The sequence below is a fragment of the Hyperolius riggenbachi genome, chromosome 3 (assembly GCF_040937935.1).
Source record: "Hyperolius riggenbachi isolate aHypRig1 chromosome 3, aHypRig1.pri, whole genome shotgun sequence".
Taxonomy (NCBI): domain Eukaryota; kingdom Metazoa; phylum Chordata; class Amphibia; order Anura; family Hyperoliidae; genus Hyperolius; species Hyperolius riggenbachi.
In genome coordinates this window covers 127,336,679-127,358,066 of record NC_090648.1, presented here as the reverse complement: position 1 = coordinate 127,358,066, position 21,388 = coordinate 127,336,679, and the positions used below count along the sequence as shown (strand labels likewise).

The window sequence follows — 21,388 nt, the reverse complement described above, 5'->3', positions numbered from 1 at the left end:
ACGCTCCGGTCGGGGACCCGACCTCGAGGTCGGGCTCCCAGAAACCCGGAACTCATTTGTTCACGCAGACGCAGTACTGTTTTCACAGCTGTGGGACGCTAGCGCAGTAAGCTCCCAATGCATGCATCCATACGTTAGCATACGGCTGCACATGTGTACCGGAGCCACCAGAGGAGAGTTTGAGCTTGCCAAACCCTCCGCTTCAGCCGCCGGCCACAAAACACTCCCACTCCCTTCAGCCTCCGCCTAGCCTCGTGCGCGTACCCAGCACAGTTCATCCGTGGATGAGACACGCAGGCTGAAGGGAGTGGGCGTGTTTTGTGGGCAGCGGCTGAAGCGGAGGGTTTGGCTTGCGAGTGACGAAGGCAAGCTCAAACCCTCCACCGGCGCTCTAGTACGCATGCGCAGCCATACCTCAAAGTACGGAAGCACGCATTGCGGGCCAACTTCCCCCTGCGTTCCAAATAAAGGAAAGGGGAAGTTTGGCTAATGAAAAGGCAGAATCACTTCCGGCAGCAGGAAATACTAAATGGCCCGAATTGCGGAGCCGGTGAAGACTTGAGCAAAAAGAAAATTAAAACAAAGAAAACAAAACAAAAACACAAAAGGTATATGCAATCCTCCTAATTTATTACTGGGGACCAGCGGCAGGTAGACTATTGAAATCACTATACGTTTGCCTGATAACTCCTTGAAAACCGTTAATGAGTGTTTTTGTACGCGTTCACCGATTTTCCTATTCCTTCCATTCATTGGCCACGCGGTCAAAGGGCGCTTTTAAAAACCGCAGCCGGCTGGGAAAAAAAAAAAAAAAAAAAAAAAAAAAAGAAACCGCCTGCAGTGTGAACAAGCCCTCAAATGGAGTCTGGAGCCTTGAGCTCTGTGTTTGCTGGACTTTTATTAAATTTTTTTCCCCGCATGGTTTCTGCATGTTTACGCACATTTCCCCAATTTTTTTCCCTTTAAAATTTTACACATCGTTCCCGCATGCGTAAAACATGGGGAAAATATTCAGTGAATGTGGGAAAAAAAAATTGAGATTGTGAGTAGAGCCCAATGGGCCGCATACAGTATTTGAAAGCATGCTTAACAGCCACCGTAAAAACACGTTACTTTGCAAACACTGCATGCAGAGCCTGTCTAAATGTAACCTGCTACAATCCAATCAATGTACTAGCCCCATAGGAATATCATTGCATTTCATTGTGCGTAACGACAGATTCCATCCCATATAATGTGCAATAATTAGGCTTGGTTCATACGGACGGTTCTGAGTCAGACAGCCGCGGCACTTGTCACTTAAAGAGACACTGAAGCGAGACTAAATCTCGCTTCAGGTCTTATATATACGTGTGCCCCTGCTAAAACGCCGCTATCCCGCGGCTTAACGGGGGTCCCTTCACCCCCAACCCACCCCCCGCAAAAGTTGGTCGTAAAATGGTCGCTGGTAATCTTCTTCCTGGAGGCAGGGCTAACGGCTGCAGCCCTGCCTCCCAGCGCGTCTATCAGACGCGCATCGCCGCCTCTCCCCCGCCCCTCTCAGTGAAGGAAGACTTAGAGGGGCGGGGGAGAGGCGGAGATACGCGTCTGACAGACGCGCATGGGGCAGGGCTGCGGCGGTTAGCCCTGCCCCAACCAGGAAGCACTCCCCCGCTGCACGGAGGGGGTTTGGGGGGACAGGGACCCCCGTTAAGCCGCGCTATAGCGGCGTTTTAGCAGGGGCACGCATGCCCCTGCTAGCTATGAGGTCTGAAGCGAGATCTATTCTCGCTTCAGACTCTCTTTAAATGCTGTCCATTTACATGAGTGAACAGCTGTCAGTACTATCGCTTACTGCAGCTTGCACAAATGCTGCGTTTTGTTCATGCTTTTCATTGTCTGCCCAGCTCTCAGGGGTATATGTGCCCAGTATATGTAGTCAGGGGTATATGTAGTCAGGGGTATATGTAGGCAGGGGTATATGTAGGCAGGGGTATATGTAGGCAGGGGTATATGTAGGCAGGGGTATATGTAGGCAGGGGTATATGTAGGCAGGGGTATATGTAGGCAGGGGTATATGTAGGCAGGGGTATATGTAGGCAGGGGTATATGTAGGCAGGGGTATATGTAGGCAGGGGTATATGTAGGCAGGGGTATATGTGCCCAGCATATGTAGCCAGGTGTATATGTGCCCAGCATATGTAGCCAGGTGTATATGTGCCCAGCATATGTAGCCAGGTGTATATGTGCCCAGCATATGTAGCCAGGTGTATATGTGCCCAGCATATGTAGCCAGGTGTATATGTGCCCAGCATATGTAGCCAGGTGTATATGTGCCCAGTATATGTAGGCAGGGGGATATGTGCCCAGGTAGCCAGCAGGAGGGGAGCAGCGCAGAGAAGGAGAGCTATGGGGACAGCTAGGATGGGCGGACATCTCCCCCCCCCCCCCCCCATCTTTGTGCTCCCCTTCCTGCCTCTCTCCTCCGGCGTTTTGAAGTGTTGGGCCCGGCGGCGAAAGTGGGCGGAGACTTACCTCATTCCAGCCACAAGGGACGCTCCGCTCTGTGTGCGGCTAGTCTGGTCTTCTAGCCGCACACAGAGCCGCTCCGTCCCTTACGGCTGGAAGAAGGGGGTAAGTCTCCGCCCACTTTCGCCGCCGGGCCCGACATTTCAAAACGCCGGAGGGGAGAGGCAGGAAGGGGAGCACGAGGGGGGGGGGGGGGGGGGATGTCCGCCCATCCCTGCTGTCCCCATAGCTCTCCTTCTCTGCGCTGCTCCCCTCCACACAAGCCAGGGTGAACGGCGTTCGCTCTGAAGAATAAGTGGGTGGACGCCGTTCACCCGCGTCCACGCAGGTCTCGACCCCTGGTTTGGGTCCGCTTTAAGGCCTCTTTCACAGTGGGACATTCAAGTCGCATGTTGCTAAAAATTATAACGCACACTAATGCACAGCAGTACAATGTCTGTGTGACATTCACAGTGCACACGTTGCGTTGTGTGTAACGTTTAGCAATATTTAGAAAGTGCTGCATGCTGTGCGTTTAGCAATACATTTGCTGTGTTTGTTGCACATGCTCAGTAATTATTTATTTATTTTTTTTTAAATGTAATGCATGCGCTGTGTTCATTCCATCAGTATGCGACAAAAACGGCACACCAAGAGACAACGCAGTGCAAAATATTGAGCTGCGTTAGGGGCACGTTGTGCGACTTTAACGTCGCATCAAACGCAACGTCCCACTGTGAAAGAGGCCTAAGGCTTCTTTTCCATGGACTGTTGAACTGTGTGCTCAGCAAGCAGTTACCTGGCAGCAGTGAGCAGTTACCAAGCAGTAAACAGCAGTGAGCAGTTAAGCCCCATTCACACTTTAGCGTTTTGCCGGCGATTTCGGCAAAACGCTTAAACGCCAGCGCTTTTCAAAGTGCTAGTGTTAAACCCTATGGGCCCGTTCTTACTTGGGCGATTTGTGGAAATCGCCGCAAATCACCCAAAATCGCAAAACACAAATGCGTCACCTGCAACATTTTCAGGTGATTTCCCGGCGATCGCATTTCAGTGCTATAGAAGCGCTAAACGCAAATCGCTGAAACATCGCTGCGGTGTTCAGTGATTTTTCCACCTGGAAAATCACTCACGCAAGGTTTTGCGCTTCCAAGTGTGAATGGGGCCTTACCAGGCAGCAGTGAGCAGTTACCAGGCAGTAACAAGCAGTTTGAGAGGCATTTCACTGCCTACCAACAGTCCTTGGAAAAGAGGCCTAACAGTTAGGGTCTGTTCTCACTTGAGCGGGAATCGCGCGATTTCTGCTCAAGGCAAACCACTAGCGGTTTTTAAAAACCGCTAGCACATGTAATACTATGGCAGTGTTCTCACTGCCACGTTTGCGGTTACCGCAAACATGTAACATACAGCAGTTTGCTGTCCACTCACGATTAGCGATCGAGATTAGCATGCATAGCACCCCTAATCACCATCGCTCCAAAACCGCTGCAGTGTCCAGTGATTTTTCCATGCTAATCGCGGGAAAAAAAAAAAAAAAAAAAAAAAAACACTCCCGCAAAATGCTAGCAGTAATCACCAGCGTTTTGCGGTTTTAAGTGTAAGGGCTCGTTTCCACTAGTGCACTGAGCGGGTGGGCGGGATCGCAGGCGAATCCCATGAGCTGTGCCATGCACGGCTATGGGATTCGCAGCCTCCACCGCGAATTCTGCGGGGGGTTCCAGCCGAATCGCTCTCGCAAGCGATTCGGCCGCGGCGCCGCTATCCCCTATGGCAGAGTTTCCCCGTGCGATTCATGTGCGGGGAAACTCTGCGGAATCGCGGCGGAAACCGCGATAGTGGAAACGGGGGTACTTATCCGTTAGCCGGGCGCATCCTCTAGGTGGCGACAAAATTCCACCAGAGTTACAGCTTTCCCGGTACTTATCCGTTAGCCGGGCGCATCCGGCAGGTGGCGCTGTTGTAGCGAATTTCGTTGCGCAGTTGTATCTAATTCCATTCATAGTTACTGAACGTAGTACTGTGTGAATGGAAGCGCCGCAGGTGGCGCTAATTTCATTGTTGATACGTAACGATACAGTGTGTTAATGTCAACGAATATACATTGTATTTGAAGTGGCCGGAATTAAAATGAGGGCGGCGGCAATGTAACACATGAAGCCGCCGCCTTCGTCTGTTCTTCTTCTTCTCCCCCTTTGCCCTCTCGCTTGTATACAATGCTGCCAGCCTGCGGGGACATGCGTGTCCCCCCAGAGTCGTTCGTCACGGCAGGGAAGCCTGCTTGTTTCCTTGCGACGAACGACTGTGGGGGGACACGCGTGTCCCCCCCCCCAGCTGGCAGTGTTGTATAGAAGCGAGAGGGCAAAGGGGGAGAAGAAGAAGAACAGACGAAGGCGGCGGCTTCATGTGTTACATTGCCGCCGCCTTCATTTTAATTCCGGTCACTTCAAATACAATGTATATTCGTTGCCATTAACACACTGTATCTTTACGTTGCGTATCAACAATGTAATTAGCGCCACCTGCGGCCACCTGTTACCATAGTAACTATGAATGGAATTAGATACAACTGCGCATCGAAATTCGCTACAACAGCGCCACCTGCCGGATGCGCCCGGCTAACAGATAAGTACCGCTTTCCCTACTATCCATGTCGGCCTGGAGGGGGGATAGTAATTAGCGCCACCTGCCGGATGCGCCCGGCTAACGGATAAGTACCGAAACGGGCCCTAAATGAAGCCTGAAAGTGAAGCATACTTTTTAATCGACTTTCCCAAAAATAAACACAAGTATGTCCCTCTTCAGGGGCAAACCCAGGATTTTCAAGGGGTGGATTCCTGAAAGATCTCCCTCAGCCACACACAATACATATTATTATGATGTTAGGACATCATGCTGGGTACACATAATGCAATTTCCTGGCCGACAATGGGAAACGATCAGGAGCAGTTTGGATACAGATAATAATGAGGACAGCTGCCATTGGTAATGAAGGGGAAAGTGAAGCATTCACACAGCAAGGCACAGGGGCAGGGCTGTGATCATACCGGACTCTTAAGTTTCCCAGAGCTGCTCCATGCTCTGTACACACACTGCTGCGCTATACTCTGTACACGCTGCTGCTATATCCAAAGTCAACTGTAGCAGGGAAAGAAAGGAGGCAGTGTTGTGAGCTGCAGGATGCCTGCAGATATTCTGGTGTCTCAACTCGTGCCTGTTCCCAGACACTGCACCAGCCCTGGTCAGAGGGGGAATTCTGAGCAGCTATAATCCCCCCCTGCGTTTGCCTATGCTCTTACCTTCTCCACTGAGTGCTCTGTGACCTCCCAGGTCTCAATCCTCTGGGCACACTCCTGGGGCTCATCAGGCCCTGCCACCACCACCTCTGAGGCCATGCCAGATCGGGTCCTGTTGGGGGAAGCAGGGGACATCATACACAAGCTCACATAGATGATCACACAGAAACACAATGCACACTGCTGACAGCATTATCAATCAAATATTACAGCTGAACAGAATATCTCTGGAAATACACAATCTACCACACTAGGAAACACAAAAAGCATTCAGGTATTTTCAGAGGAGCATCAGGGTAATTGTATGCAATGTGCTGCAACATATTGGCAATTACTTGGCTGCATGGAATCCCAGAGGTATGCAATTATATTTAATCATGTTCTGCTGCACTGACCAAGCTTCTACCTTCCACCCAAGTTCATCATTGCAGCACATCTCATTATTAAGCCAGGATTCAGGCTGCTCAGGTGTGAACAGGAGGAGTAATTAGTGCTGAGAGCATGAGTCCTCCAGACAGAGCAAGGGATATCTTAACCACTTCACCACTGAGGGGTTTTACCCCCTGACCACCAGAGCAATTTTCACCTTTCAGCACTCCTTCCATTCATTCGTCTATGGGCTTGTTTCCACTGTTGCGACGCGATTTCGCCGGCATTCCGACGCTTGTAAAAACACATGCGGATGCGTTTCCACATGCGTTTTTACCCGCGATTTCGCGTGCGATTTCGCATGGCAGGGTGCCATGCGAAATTAACCATGACACTGCCAGGGCAAAATAAAATTGGAAAAGGTGCGAAATCGCACGCGAAATCGCGGGTAAAAACGCATGTAAAAACCGCATGCGTTTTTACTATTAAATACATTAGCGGCGATTCGCACGGATTCCCGACGCAGGCGAAATCGTTGCCTCTTTTGTGCGTTTTTTCTCCGCAACAAAAAACGCACAACGCCACCGCAGGAGTGGAAACAGCCCCATCCACTCACATTACATGTGCGAATCCGCATGCATTGGAGGCATGCGGATTCGCGATAGTGGGAACGAGCCCTCAAACTTTATTATTACTTATTCCAATGAAATGAACTATATCTTGTTTTTTTTGCCACCAATTAGGCTTTCTTTAGGTGGGACATTATGCCAAGAATTATTTTATTCTAAATGTGTTTTAATGGGGAAATAGGAAAAAATGTGGGAAAAAATTATTATTTTTCAGTTTTCGGCCATTATAGTTTTTAAATAAAGCATGCTACTGTAATTAAAACCCATGAAATGTATTAACCCATTTGTCCCGGTTATAAAACCATTTAAATTATGTCCCTATCACAATGTTTGGCGACAATATTTTATTTGGAAATAAAGGTGCATTTTTTTCAGTTTTGCATCCATCCCTAATTACAAGCCCGCAGTTTATAAAGTAACAGTGTTATACCCTCTTGACATAAATATTTAAAAAGTTCAGTCCCTAAGGTAACTATTTATGTTTTTTTTTTATTGTATTTTTTTTTTTTAATTGCAAAAAAAAAATAATAATTGGGGAGTGTGGGAGGTAATGGGTTAATTTATTGTGTAAATGTAATGTTTGTATATGTAAAATGCTTTTAGGGTGTAGTTTACTATTTGGCCACAAGATGGCCACAGAGTGTTTGTTTACATGCGACCTGTAAGCGTCCGGAAGGACGCTTACAGGAAGCAGTAGGAGGCTGGGAGACGCACAATGATCTCGCTGTTTCTGAAAGAAGCAGCAGATCATTGCGGGGGCTAGATCAACGAACGGGAATGGATTTTCCCGTTCATTGATCTCCGGGCGAGCGGGCGGCGGCGTGCACGAGCGGCGGGTGCGCGCGCACAAGCGGCGGGAGCGCGGACAGCGGCGGGAGCGCGGAAGGTACGGATTTCTCCGTCCCTGTTTTTTTAGGAGGGAAAAAAGGGGCGGAGAAATTCGTACCGCTGGGGGTAAAGTGGTTAAAGAGGACCCATTCCTTTCTTAGGGCTGGTGCACACCCAGCGGCTCTTTCAGCGTTTCTGCAGCCGCGGATCCGCTTGGCCAATGTATCTCAATGGGGTGGTTCACACCAGAGCGGGAGGCGTTTTGCAGAAACGCATACTCCCGGGGTGAGGCATTTTTTTGGATTGTGGATGCGTTTCTGCCTCAATGTTAAGTATAGGAAAAACGCAAACCGCTCTGAAAAACGGCAGTTCAGAGCGGTTTTGCAGGCGTTTTTGTTACAGAAGCTGTTCAGTAACAGCTTTACTGTAACAATACCTGAAATCTACTACACCAAAAGCGCTTCACAAAACCGCAAAATGCTAGCTGAAATGCTACAGAAAAATAACAAAAAGCGTTTCAAAATCTGCTAGCATTTTGCGGATCTGCTAGCGGTTTTTGGTGTGCACCAGGCCTAAGGCCTGGAACCCACTACAAAATGCTATCGCTAATTGCAATCGCTAGCGTTTTGTATGAGCGGTTTGTAAGCGATTTCATGAGTGTTTTCGGGAGCGATTTTAAAAAGTGTAATTAATTTGCCAGCGGCTGTGTAGCGATTAACGTTTTTAATTCTGATTGGTCCTTTCAATTCATTCTCATTTTGTTACAGTGTGTAGTAATGTAAAAACGCTTGCAAAAACGCTCTGTGTAGGTTTTGACGAACGATTTTGCCAGCTTTTATATACTTTACATTGCAGAAACGCTAACACTCAAAAGTGCTGCATGTCCTGAGTTTTGCGATTTGGTAATCGCAATCGCTCCAGTGGAATTTGGCCCATCCATTAACATTAGCTGAGCGAAATCCCTAGCGGTTTGAATCGCTCCCTAAACGCTCAGTAAATCGCTCTAGTGGGTTCCAGCCCTAAAAGCCCTAATGAAGTATCGGTACTTTTCCGTTAGACGGGCACAAGTGTAATATGGCAAAGTAATGTGTTCCGAAGTATCTTCCCCTTATGACTGCGCTGCCTGGCATACATTAAAAAATGGCACCGGGAAATTTGGTCGCACGGTGAGGCTGGGGACACACTAGGCGTTGCGGGAAAGGTTTCGTTTTGCTGCATATGCGTTTATGAATGTTACGTGTGTTTTGAGTGCGATCAGGTTTTCGTTTCGCACATGCTGTTTTTTTTTTTTTCATTTTGCTTGCTTTTTAATGCATTTGCGTTTCACACATAAAAATCGCATGTGTTTTTGTGCGTTTTGTATGTGTTACACTACACCTCAGCATCACCATTGACATACATTAGTTGCGTTTTAGAAAAGTATGCCTTTCAGGCATATAAAAGTTCAGCCTTTTTAAAAACACACATTGCAGAATGCAAACATATGCTTTGGTACTTATCCGTTAGCTGGGCGCATCCGGCAGGTGGCGACAAAACTCCACCAGAGTTACATCTTTCCCTACTATCCATGGCGGCCTGGAGGGGGAATAGTAATCAGCGCCACCTGCCGGATGCGCCCGGCTAACGGATAAGTACCTATGCTTTTTTTATGCAGCCCTCTGACTTACATTTTGTGCATTAACAGTAGTTAAAAAAGTAGTTTCCGCAATGCTAGCGTTTCTGCCTAGTGTGTTCCTACCCTGAAGCCGAAAAACAACTCCCCCCTCCTCCTGCAAAAGTCCCGACTGGGTTAATTACCATTCCCCCTCCAGGCTGCCATGGACTCAGGGGAAAGGTGTAATTTGCCTGCCAGATATTGCTGGCGGCCAAATTACGCTGTTTTTAATGTAATTTGGGTGCCGTCTTTTGACGGCACCCAAATTACTGTCTGAGCGCTATAGCTGTAATTCACAATACGACGTATGGTGGCGCATAGCGCGCCCAAATTTCCCAGTGTTGTTTTTTTCTGTTTCGAGCTCCCTGCCTACCTCATGGCGCATACATTTGAAATCGGCGCAGGAAGACTTGGGCGCAGGATACAGCCGGTATATGGCTGATCCTGCTTCTGCACAAGTCCCGGCCATGTTAATTACTATTTCCCCTCCAGGCCACCATGGATGGTGGGGAATGATATAATTCAGCTTCCAGCTATATGCTGGAGGACAAAGTATTGTGTATTAAAAGCAACTTCAGCACCGTCTTCTGACGGCGCCGACATTACTCACTGAGTGCTGCTATAGCTGGAATTCCTATTATAGTCTATGGTGGGGCCGGCTGCGCCCAAATCTTCCTGCTCTGAAAATCACTGCTCCGCTCATGGCTCCCATTCATGCACAGGCTGTAGGCAGCAGGTTCAGGACATTGGCTTCCATTTACATGGCCACGGAAAAGGACAGCATTTCCTGCGACTGAATCAGCATTCTTGGCCGGCAGCTAGCCGAGAACAGCTGACTGTCAGCAAAGGGGAACTACACGTATTCTGCAATAAAAAGCAACAGTGTCGGCTTTTATTTCCCGCTGCGGTGGAAACCCGCACAATGCTCCCAGTGTACTGCGATTGTGCGTTGGGAAGCAAAATGTGCTTTAAGCGTTAACGCCCATGATTTTTGCCTAGTGTGACCCTAGCCTTAGAAGAAGAGAAATGAGGAAGCAGAGGCGGGAGAAAAAAATAAAAGTTAATCAAACTATTCAGGAAAATAATTAAAGTGGACCTAAACTAAAAAATACAAGATTTCAGAAATAAAATCTATTTTCTTAATTATAATAATAAATAGCAGCCTCTTTTCAGCTGCATGATGACAAATATAAAATAGTTTACATTTATTGGAGAAACCCCTCGCTTTCTTTCATATTGCCGGCAAATAATCCGGCAAACTGGTGGAGTAGATGGTGTCCAGCAAAGGAGGAATTGCTAATGGCTGCCACCTGTATAGCCCTAGTTATGCAAAGAGGAGGGTGAAAAGCATGCACTGAAATGCTCATAGGCTTGAAGGAGCGTTTATTTATATTTGTATGTGTCAGAGTGGTGCAACTAAATATTTTGAATTAAAAAAATGTTTGGTTTGGGTCCGCTTTAAGTTAGAGTGAACCTGAGGTGAAATAAATGTCAAGTTTTATACTTACCTGGGGCTTCCTTAAGCCCCCTTGAGGCCTCTCAGTCCCTCGCCGTCTCTCCGGGCCGCTCCTGCCCCCTGCTGGATGGCCTGGTACTCTGCCCAAGTCGTGCTTCATAGCGTATGCACCTACTGCACAGATCTTAGAACGCTGCTTACCGCACTGCAATGTCTATGCGATGTTCACCATGCAACGTTAGCGTTGTGGTGTAACATGTTGGGTTATGGTAGCGCACTGCTTTTACCACTATATTACAGCCAGTGATCATTTCTGCGTTTTTTCCACACTCACTAAAAATGTTCTGCATGTTTCCCGCATGCGAAAACAATGCGTAAAAACATTTGGGAAACATGTGTAATTACATAGTAAACATATGGAAACCATGCGGAAAAAAAGTGGCTTAAAAAAACTTGTCCAAAAAAAAAGACATTAAAGTTCAGCAAACACAGCACTCAAGGCTCCAGACTCCATTTAAGTCAATGGGAAGCGAAATATAGCACCAAGTACTAGTAGGTGATAAAAAATCAGTAGTTAAGTCAGAAATAAGGCGCCCCCTTTTTTTCTGAATTTTGATTTTTTGCGGGAACTAGCGACTTTTGCGGACTTTTACCGCATTTTTTACGCATGCGGGTAATTAATGCGTAAAATTTTACACATGCAGTAAATGTTCATTCAAAAATCCATTCCTGCAAACTGCAATGATAGTCTATGAGATCTGCAGATCATCATACACACATGATTTAACTGACATTCATCTGCAGATCAGATCCACCAGGATGGATTTTCAGATCTGCGGATGATTGCTTGATCTGCAGATGAATGTCAGTTAAATCATGTGTCTATGATGATCTGCAGATCTCATAGACTATCATTGCAATTTGCAGGAATGGACTTTTGGCAGGAACAGATCTTTTGCAGATACTGATCTTTTGTGTCTGTACAGCATCTGTGTGTGCAGCATCTTGCAAAGATTTTTTTCTGATGTGGAGTTCAGCTCCACAGAAAAGACTGTGTAGGTATGGCTCTCATACTACATGAAGGGTTGTAAGATTGGTCTGTGATCTTTCATTTTCCAAAGACTATAGTCTGATGTGTGTATGAGCCTTTAGGGTTACACTGAATCAGCTGCTGTCATCTATAACGCATCCGTTTTCCATGTTTTCCTATGGATCTGTTTACATTTATGCCTCATGACTGAAAGCTTTTTCACAACGGACTGCCTGCAGCATTTTTATGTCCACTATGGAGCTAATGCATAGAAACGCGGATAAAAATGCACAGCATCCGAAAGAGAAAGCGCAGAAGAACTGATCAGTTAAAACATTGGGGACTGTCTCTCTGAAAAAGGGAAGCTATGGAATTAACATTAAAGAGAATCTGTATTGTTAAAATTGCACAAAAGTAAACATACCAGTGCGTTAGGGGACATCTCCTATTACCCTCTCTCACAATTTCGCCGCTCCCCGCCACATTAAAAGTGGTTAAAAACAGTTTTAAAAAGTTTGTTTATAAACAAACAAAATGGCCACCAAAACAGGAAGTAGGTTGATGTACAAGATGTCCACACATAGAAAATACATCCATACACAAGCAGGCTGTATACACCCTTCCTTTTGAATCTCAAGAGATCATTTGTGTGTTTCTTTCCCCCTGCATCTCTCATGCACTGAAGTTTCAGGCTGCTCTTTTCTTCCTGCAAACAGCTTTGCCCTTGTCTGAATTTCCTCAGTATGTGAAAGCCCAGCCAGCTCAGAGGACGATTTATCCAGCTTGTAAAAGAGAAGAGAGAAGAGAGAAGCTGCCCTAATCTAAATAATACACAGGCAGTGTGCATAGGGGGGCCTGGAAGGGGGAGTTCATAGCAGAACCACAACACTGAAGAACTTGGCAGCCTTCCAGACACAGGCCGACAAGTCTGACAGGGGAAAGATACATTGATTTATTACAGAGACTGTGATAGCAGAAAGTGCTGCAGTAAGCCAGAACACATTAGAATAGCTTTTGGAACTTGTAGGATGATAAAAAACAGGATGCAATTTTTGTTACGGAGTCTCTTTAATGAGGTACTTACCTCACAAGTCAGTAATTTACCTCACAAGTCAGTAATTTACCTCACAAGTTAGTAATTTACCTCACTAGTCGGTAAGTTAGCTTTCCAGCCTTTGTGAATTGACATTTGTCAAAATGTTTGCTGCAATCAGTGATTTATTACCAATCCTTTGTGAATTGAAGCAATGTGTTTGCTGATATGCACATGAGAATGTATGAGAAGAATGGTGCCACAGAACACTCTGAAGGGATGTAAGTGAGGAAGTTTGCAGGGGGTCAGGTGCAATCTGTACTGTTTTCTCAGGTGAATTGGGGAAGGTGAGTTCTCTACTAATACACTGTTATAAGATAAATGTTTTACTCTCCACAGGTTCGCTTGCAAGCCCCACATGATACTATTGTCAGGGTTCTGGGAGTGCTTCTGCATAGTAGACTAGAGTCAGCCACTATTCCCAGAACAGTGAGTGCAGAGAAAGCTGCCATCCACATGCTTACCCTGTGCTGGGAGAAATATCTCAATAGCACTCTGCCCTGCAAAGTGTTCTGTGGAAAGCTGCATGTTTGGCTCCGCCCACCTCATGCTTGAACATTGTGGCAGGCCTACAGCAAAAGTGGCAGACACATATCTCTGCACAGGTATATCCATATCCCAGGGACTTCAGTTATTTTCACTTTACTTCAAGTGCAAGTTGACTGCAGTTAAAGTGGACCCAAACCAAACATTTTTTTTTTAATTCAAAATGTTTAGTTGCACCACTCTGACACATACAAAGATAAATCAACACTCCTTAAAGGTTATGAGCATTTCAGTGCATACGTTTCACCCTTCTCTTTTCATAACTAGGTTTATACAGGTGGCAGCCATTAGCAATTCCTCCTTTGCTGGACACCATCTACTCCACCAGTTTGCCGGATTCTGTCACGGCAATATGAAAGGAAGGGAGGAGTTCCTCCAATAAATGTAAAATATTTTATATTTGTCATCATGCAGCTGAAAGAAAGCTGCTATTTATTATTATAATTTAGAAAATAGATTTTATTTCTGAAATCTTGTATTTTCAATTTGGTTCCACTTTAAAAGAGAAACCGTAACCAAGAATTGAACTTCATCCCAATCAGTAGCTGATACCCTCTTTCCCATGAGAAATCTTTTTCTTTTCACAAAGGGATGATCAGGGTGCTCTGTATGGCTGATATTGTCTTGAAACCCCTCCCACAGTGTGTTGTCAGGACCATGGTTCTGACATCACACTGTGGGAGCCTTGTTGCATTGTGGGAAATAACAGCTGTTTACAGCTGTTTCCAACTACCAAAAAAACAAGCAGCATATCCTTCCACTGACATCACCTGCCAGCAGTAAAAATGTGACCATGTGATAAATGTCAGAATGTATATCAGGGAGAGGAAAGATTTTACAATGGGAAAACACTGACTAAATCATTTATACATAATTATTGTAAAAATGAAGCACTTACTACATTATTTTCACTGGAGTTCCTCTTTAAACTCAGTTGCTCAGTTTCCTCCAGGTTAGCAGCTGACACGATGCTCTGTGTACACTAGCCCAGGAATTGTGGTCCTGCCGCAGCTGGTACTGGTAGTCACATGTTTTTTATGACATGAATGTGGATACCACACTCTCTAGAGGTCAGCATAGAGCAGTGGTCCTCAAACTATGGTCCGCTGCCCAAATGTGGCCTTCCAAGGCTTTTTCACTGGCCCCTCAAACACAAAATGTATAACTGATAGATGCGGCCCACTGCACCATTAGATATCGGCGGCCGCAGGGGCGCCCAAAGGCACAGGCACTACAAACATTTGCCTGGGGCGCCATTGGGGTCAAGGGCGGCATCGCTGGAGCCTGTAGTGCACCTGTTACAAATACATTCCAACACCACATTTGCTCCTTCCTGCTTTATCGTGGTTACAGGTACAACGCCGCCGCAGCCTTGATACATTCCCCCAGACAGTGCTAATTGAAACAGAGCAAATGCCTTCTGACTCACCCCCTTCCCACACGCCCTAATATAAAAAGTTTTCTGCATGCTGCTCCGCCTCCCCTAATGCCGCCCCTCCAACTGGCCAGAAGTTCAAGTGCCAGTCCTGCCACGTGACCTAACCTGTGCCACTGCCCGGCATGCCCACTCAGTCTAATGCCGGTGTGCAGTGCTGCTGAGGAGGACTGAAGTATGGACAGCAGCTGGAGGGAGAGGAGAGTGAGTAGAATAGACGGTGGGCAGTCGACACAGCTCCAGACAGAGTCTGCATGCATCCTCCTAAACCCTACGGTACATCATCTCTCTTTCATTCACTGGCCAGCCCCTACTGACGATTTGATCAAAGAGCTGCCAGGGGGATGACCTCATAAAATGCAGGATCAGAGAAACAGGTAATGAGCAGTGCTCTCTGTATGTGTTATTAGTGCGCTCACTGTGCTGCTGATGCTCCTCGAGGTGGTGTACTGTTGACTGCTGTTGCTGTGCACGTTATTAACCTCCTCAATATTCATGATGCAGCCACAGCTTGTCATGCTGCTGGGAGGAAGTGTTGGTAATTTTACTACCTTATGAGATTCGTTTTGAAGTTCCTACATGATTACATAGCTGATGAACTATCCTAAGTTTAAGAATGATATAAAATTTGCACTTCCTCTGTGGGGGACATGTTGTCTACTGTTTAATGTGTGTGTGTGTGTGTGTGGGGGGGGGGGGTATTATCTGCGTTTTAATGTTCAGGGGACATGTTATCTGTGTTTGATGTGTGTGTGGGGCATGTTATCTGCGTTGACCTGTGAGGGTGATGTTAACTGCGTGTGATTGTGGGGGACATGTTATCTGCATGTGATGTGTAGGGAACATGTTAACTGCGTGTGATTGTGGTGGACATGTTATCTGCATGTGATGTGGGAGGGACATGTTATCTGCATGTGATGTGGGAGGGACATGTTATCTGCATGTGATGTGGGAGAGACATGTTATCTACATTTGATCTGCGGGGGACATGGTACCTGCGTGTGATCTGCGGGGGACATGATACCTGCGTGTGATCTGCGGGGGACATGGTACCTGCGTGTGATGTGCGGGGGACTTGGTAACTGCATTTCATCTGCAGGGGACATGGTATCTGCGTTTGATGTGTGGGGGACACGTTATTTGCATTTTATCAGGGGGAGGGGGGCGCCACAGGTTTTCTCGCTTGGAGTGACAAAATGCCTAGAGGCGCCCCTGGGCGGCCGGCATATAGAATAGCATTGCTCACACCATCCATCCACATACTGTGGAAGCCAGTGAGCAGTCATTTGCTGGCATCCAATCCATTTCTGCATCAGGTGATGCTGCCGTCCAACAGGATGTCACCTGAGCATACTTCACTGTCTGGTGCACAACGACGTTCTTTGGGCGCCGCATGACTGAATGGCTGCCGCTGGGAATTCTTCAGGCTTGATCGGAGGGAAGTAATACCTTGGTCCAATTTAATGTTTTTCTATATCATTTTATGTATGTATCGGTTCTCCATCAGTCTGAAGTATGTTGACCCGGCCCTTGACCAAAAAAGTTTGGGGACCCCTAACATAGAGACTTACATGAGAAAGCACCAGTGCATCCAAACCAATCATTGAACTTGGTGCTCCTGTGAGCAGGAGATGTGTGCTGGCACAGACTATTGTACCCTCAGTAGAGAGGGGGGAGGGAAGGTGAGTCTAAAGCCAGGTATCAGCTGATCGCACAGCAACTCCAAAAAACTATTCTTAGTAATTGTTTCTGCACCAATGGTTGGCAATGTGCAAAGGATCCACTTTGGAGTCACAAGTGCTTACAATAACTCCACACGATCTGCACCATCAAACGGTCCTTCTTTATTGTCAATCCATTAAAGCATGTTTAATGGCAGCGTGCCTCTAATCATTGTTTGGTAGTGCAGAATATGTACCACCTGTAATATTATTAACCACCACAAGGTGTCGCTGCTCTACCAAATGAAATATGTTTTAGCTCTGCTTTCAGGCAGGCTGCTCTAACATTTCTGCTTTGACTTTTCTGCGGCCTATTGTAAAATGAACTGAATTTTACTACTACCAATTTCTTCCGAATATCTAAATATAGTTTATGGATTGAAAGAAATGCTTCTTTAGAGAAAAAAATCATCTGATTATTGTGTGGCAACAACATATACTAACAACGTTGGATACGTTTGTATCAGGAAGCTGAAGTGAGAGGTGTATGGAGGCTGCCGTATTTATTCTTTTAAAACAATAATACCAGTTAACCTGTATGTCTTTCTGATCCTCTGCTTCTAATGCCTACACTTCATGCAATTTACCATCGGATCTACAAGATGAATCAATTAGGGCCCGTTTCCACTTGTGTGGTGCAAATTTGTTGCGGAAAAAGCAAAAACTGATTTGCATGCGGATGCGAATTTGTACGTGGGTATTTATCCGTTAGCTGTGCGCATCCGGCAGGTGGCGCTAATTACTATTCCCCCTCTAGGCCGCCATGGATAGTAGGGAAAGATGTAACTCAGGTGGAGTTTTGTCGCCACCTGCCGGATGCGCCTGGCTAACGGATAAGTACCTGTACGTGTTTGTATGCGATTTCTAACGCGAATTTGCATACGTTTTCACGTATTTTTGTAAGTATGCGAATTTAACCATGTCACTGCCTGTGTGCTTTCACATTGATCTTAGGCGAAAATGTACGTGAGTTCGCATTGAAAATTTACATAGCAAAAAAAACGCATGCGAATTTCCTATTAATTACATTTCATACGAATCGCACACCGCCTTGCGGTGTGCGAATTCCGATGGCTCTGTTGTGCAGATTTTTCCTGCACAGCAAACCGCACAGATTTCCTGAAAAGTGGGAACAGGCCCATTGACTATTATTGGCTATGCGAATCTGCATGCAGAAAACACATGCAGATTCGCTATAGTGGAAACGGGCCCTAATTCTTGACTGGTCCGATATGATTTCTGATCACAAACACACAGTCTTGTTTGGCCAATTTTATCACTTCTATACAATATGAGAGCTTACCTACACAACCTGTTTGACGTATTCAAAATCTGTAGGCTTTCATGCTACATGGTACTGGTACAATTGGCCAATCAAGATTGTGTGTGTATGCACCCTTACATCTGAAAATTGTTTCTATGAGCTGGACTCAGGCTGGGAGCACACTTGGCTGTGCAGAAACCCATGAGTTTTCTCCATTGTGCATTTCAGCGTTTTGGAGTAATATTCTCCCTTCTTCAATGGAGAAAATACAGCAAAATATTTATTTTATTAAAAATGCACGCAAAACAGATGTGCCACACCCCAATCACATGCGATTCAAATACAGAAAGCTAACTAAGTAGCGAGTTGCTTGTTTTTAAAAACACACATTAGAAAAGGTGCATTTTACTAAGTGGCCCATAGATTTCTATTGTGTGCGATACCTGCATGCGTTTTCCACTTTCTTTAAAAGCGCTGGTGATGTGCTCCCTGCCTGATTTCAGATTTCATTTTGTAATATACAACAATAGACTACAAGTGGAAATTATAGGCAATTAGCAAGACATCCCCAATAAAGGAGTGGTTCTGCAGGTGGCGAACACAGACCACTTCTCAGTTCCTATGCTTTCTGGCTGATGGTTTGGTCACTTTTGAATGCTGGTGGTGCTTTCACTCAAGTGGCTGCATGAGACGGAGTCTACAACCCACACAAGTGGCTCAGGTAGTGCAGATCATCCAGGATGGCACATTAATGAGAGCGGCGGCAAGAAGGTTTGCTGTGTCTGCCAGCGTAGTGTTCAGAGGATGGAGGCGCTACCAGGAGACAGGCCATTACATCAGGAGATGTGGAGGAGCCGTAGGAGGGCAACAACCCAGCAGCAGTACCGCTACCTCTGCCTTTGTGCAAGGAGAAAGAGGAGGATCACAGCCAGAACCCTCCACAAATGTGCCTGTGTCTGCTCAAGCGGTCAAAAACAAACTCCATGGTATGAGAGCCCGATGTCCACAAGTGGGGGTTGTGCTTACAGCCCAACACTGTGCAGTACTTTGCTATAGAACACCAAGATTAGCAAATTCACCACTGGCGTCTGTGCTCTTCACGCAGTACGTGCCTGACAACGGGAGCATGAACGAGGAGGCGCGGCCAGGGCCATGCAAGCGCAGTGGATGGCAACTTCCAGAAGTGAAAATGAGCCGCGGTGGAGGATCGGAGGATCATTTGGTAACGCCACAGGTAGGCTACAGGGGGCTGGCAGAAGCCCCAGGTAAGTGAAACGCTTTTTTTTTTTTTTTTTAATTTCTTCTTCAGGTCAGCTTTAAATAATAATAATAATTTATGCCAATAAAGTAACAGATTGAATTTGCAGACTGCATTGTCACAATTTACCTCAGCAGTCATTTGGGTGGCAAGGTGCAATCTGCACTACTGTACAGTTTGTATTTCTTAGTATACATAAGTGCATGGGCCACTGATTTATACTGCTGCCAAGTACTGTATTCCATCTTTGTGCTTCTTGTGAGGGCTTTTTGTATGGATGGAAATTTCCCAGCTTGCACCACTGAATATTTACCTCCAGTGTTGTATAATAGTTGCTGGCAAGCCATTTCATACACAGGAGATGGGTAACAATTATACAGGAAATGTTTGTTATGTTAGCTATGCATGACAGGACCTGTTCTTTGCTATTCAGCTATTACTCAGGGCTGTGGTATTGTGGATTTGCCGTGTCTATATGTACAAAGTGAGAACTCATCAGCTGTTGGTATAGTGGCAGACAGGTTCTAACTGGCCCCTCAGTAAAAAGGAATTACATTTCTATACTTTATTATACTATATTTGACGCCTGCATTTTGCTCTTTTAACTTGAGTCAGTGCCGTACAGTAAGAGCAGGTTACGTTATGAGTTGTGGGCGCCATGGAAAATTGGTCGCAGGAACAGTTATTATTACCAATATTTTACTATAGTTAAACCTAACCCTACTCTCACACAGAACCCTCCACTACCTATGCCTAACCCTATGACCTCTGTCCCCCCCCCCTCCCATGGTGCATAACCCTAACCCCTGGTGGTGCTTATCGCTAAGACCCCCCTGGTGTTGCCTAACCTGAACCCCACTTCCCAGTGGTGGCTAACCCGGACCCCCATTCCCAGTAGTGCCTAACCCGATCCCCCCCTTCCCGGTTGTGCCTAACCTCTAAACTCCCTTGGTGGTGCTAAAACTAAGCCCCCTCCCCCCCTCCCCGGTAGTGGCAGCTGAGATCAAATTAAATTACATCAAACAAATTACAGTGGTGATTAAATACATCCAGGGTGCATTTCTCTATGTTTTCATTGTGTCCTGTGCAAGAGTTCAGATCCACTTTCAATGTCCTATTTGCACCAATTAGTGCACAAATAGGATGTACCCCCCACTTTTTTTTTTTCTCCACGAGCGGCTTCATGCTGCTGCGCAGGCACAGACCAGACTGGCACCTGTGCAGTGCTGCCATACTCGTACATGGAGGGGGTGTGGCCTTGAAGAACAAGGTCCCGACCAGCAGAGGAGGGGTCGATGAGGATCAGGGTAGCGCTGAAGCTTCTGGACACTTACCTCTACTGTGGTGTCTTTTTTTTTTTTTTTTTTTTACTTCAGATTTGCTTTAGCAACAAAGTGTGAAAATGTTAAGCACAATATAGAAGGTTCATTTTCATAGATAAATACAGCTAATTATACAAATCTGTACAGCAGACAGAAAGCAAGGACAACACGGGAGAGAAGAGGGATTTTCATTACTAAGGTCCAGTGCACACCAAAACCGCTAGCAGATCCGCAATACGCTAGCGGTTTTGGGAGCTGATTTCAGAGCGATTCTAGGTATGTTTAGAGAGGTTTTCTAAACATACCTAGCGGTTTTGGGTGCGTTTTTGTGTAGCAAATTACACATATTGTTACAGTAAAAGCTGTTACTGAACAGCTACTGTAACAAAAATGCCTGGCAAACCGCTCTGAAGTAGCGTTTTTCAGAGCGGTTTGCGTTTTTCCTATACTTTACATTGAGGACAAAACGCTTCCGAAAACCGCAAACGCGCAGCAGGAGGCGCGTTTGCGGCTTGGCAAAAACCGCAAACCGCCGGTGTGCACCATCCCATTGCAATACATTAGACAAGCGTTTTTATAGGCGGATGCGGCCGGCGGATCGCTCCAAAAACCGCTCGGTGTGCACTGGGCCTAATAGAGGGATGGTGGGGGGTTATGCTGTTTATCACCTCTGCTGAACTTCTGATCACATGAACATGAACCTGTATTGCTGGATGTTATCCTTCCATGCATGAACTATGTTGCTGTGCACTTGTGTTGCTGGATGTTTGCATTGTAGTGTGTGAGAACTATGTATTTATTTCTTCTTGTCCTCACAGTTCTCTGTATTCCATACATCACTGCACAAGATGTCGGTGCTCTGCAAATAAAAAACAATAATAATGAAGAATGCTCTTTCTATCTGGAAGCACTGCTGAATGGTGGAATTGTCTGCTGCCAATTACTTTACAGGGGAACTGAAGTAAGAGGTATACGGAGGCTGCCATATTTATTTTCTTTTAATCAA

At 46.1% G+C, this 21,388-nt stretch overlaps 1 protein-coding gene across 3 annotated transcripts in view; it reads right to left on the bottom strand.

The window, feature by feature from the left end:
* Window positions 1-21,107, bottom strand: part of FIGLA (folliculogenesis specific bHLH transcription factor) — a 65,216-nt gene extending 44,109 nt beyond the window's left edge. For 2 of the 3 annotated variants that reach the window (XM_068272401.1, XM_068272399.1), the window contains exons 1-2: window positions 13,301-13,351; window positions 5,781-5,889 (exon numbers count right to left, since the gene is read on the bottom strand). In XM_068272401.1, the coding sequence (XP_068128502.1) occupies window positions 5,781-5,876 (96 nt within the window). In that variant the 5' untranslated portion in view covers window positions 5,877-5,889; window positions 13,301-13,351. Of the gene's footprint in view, window positions 1-5,780; window positions 5,890-13,300; window positions 13,352-21,083 lie in introns of those variants that run through there. The other variant, XM_068272400.1, reaches the window with a different exon arrangement.
* Window positions 21,108-21,388: the final 281 nt, after the last annotated feature.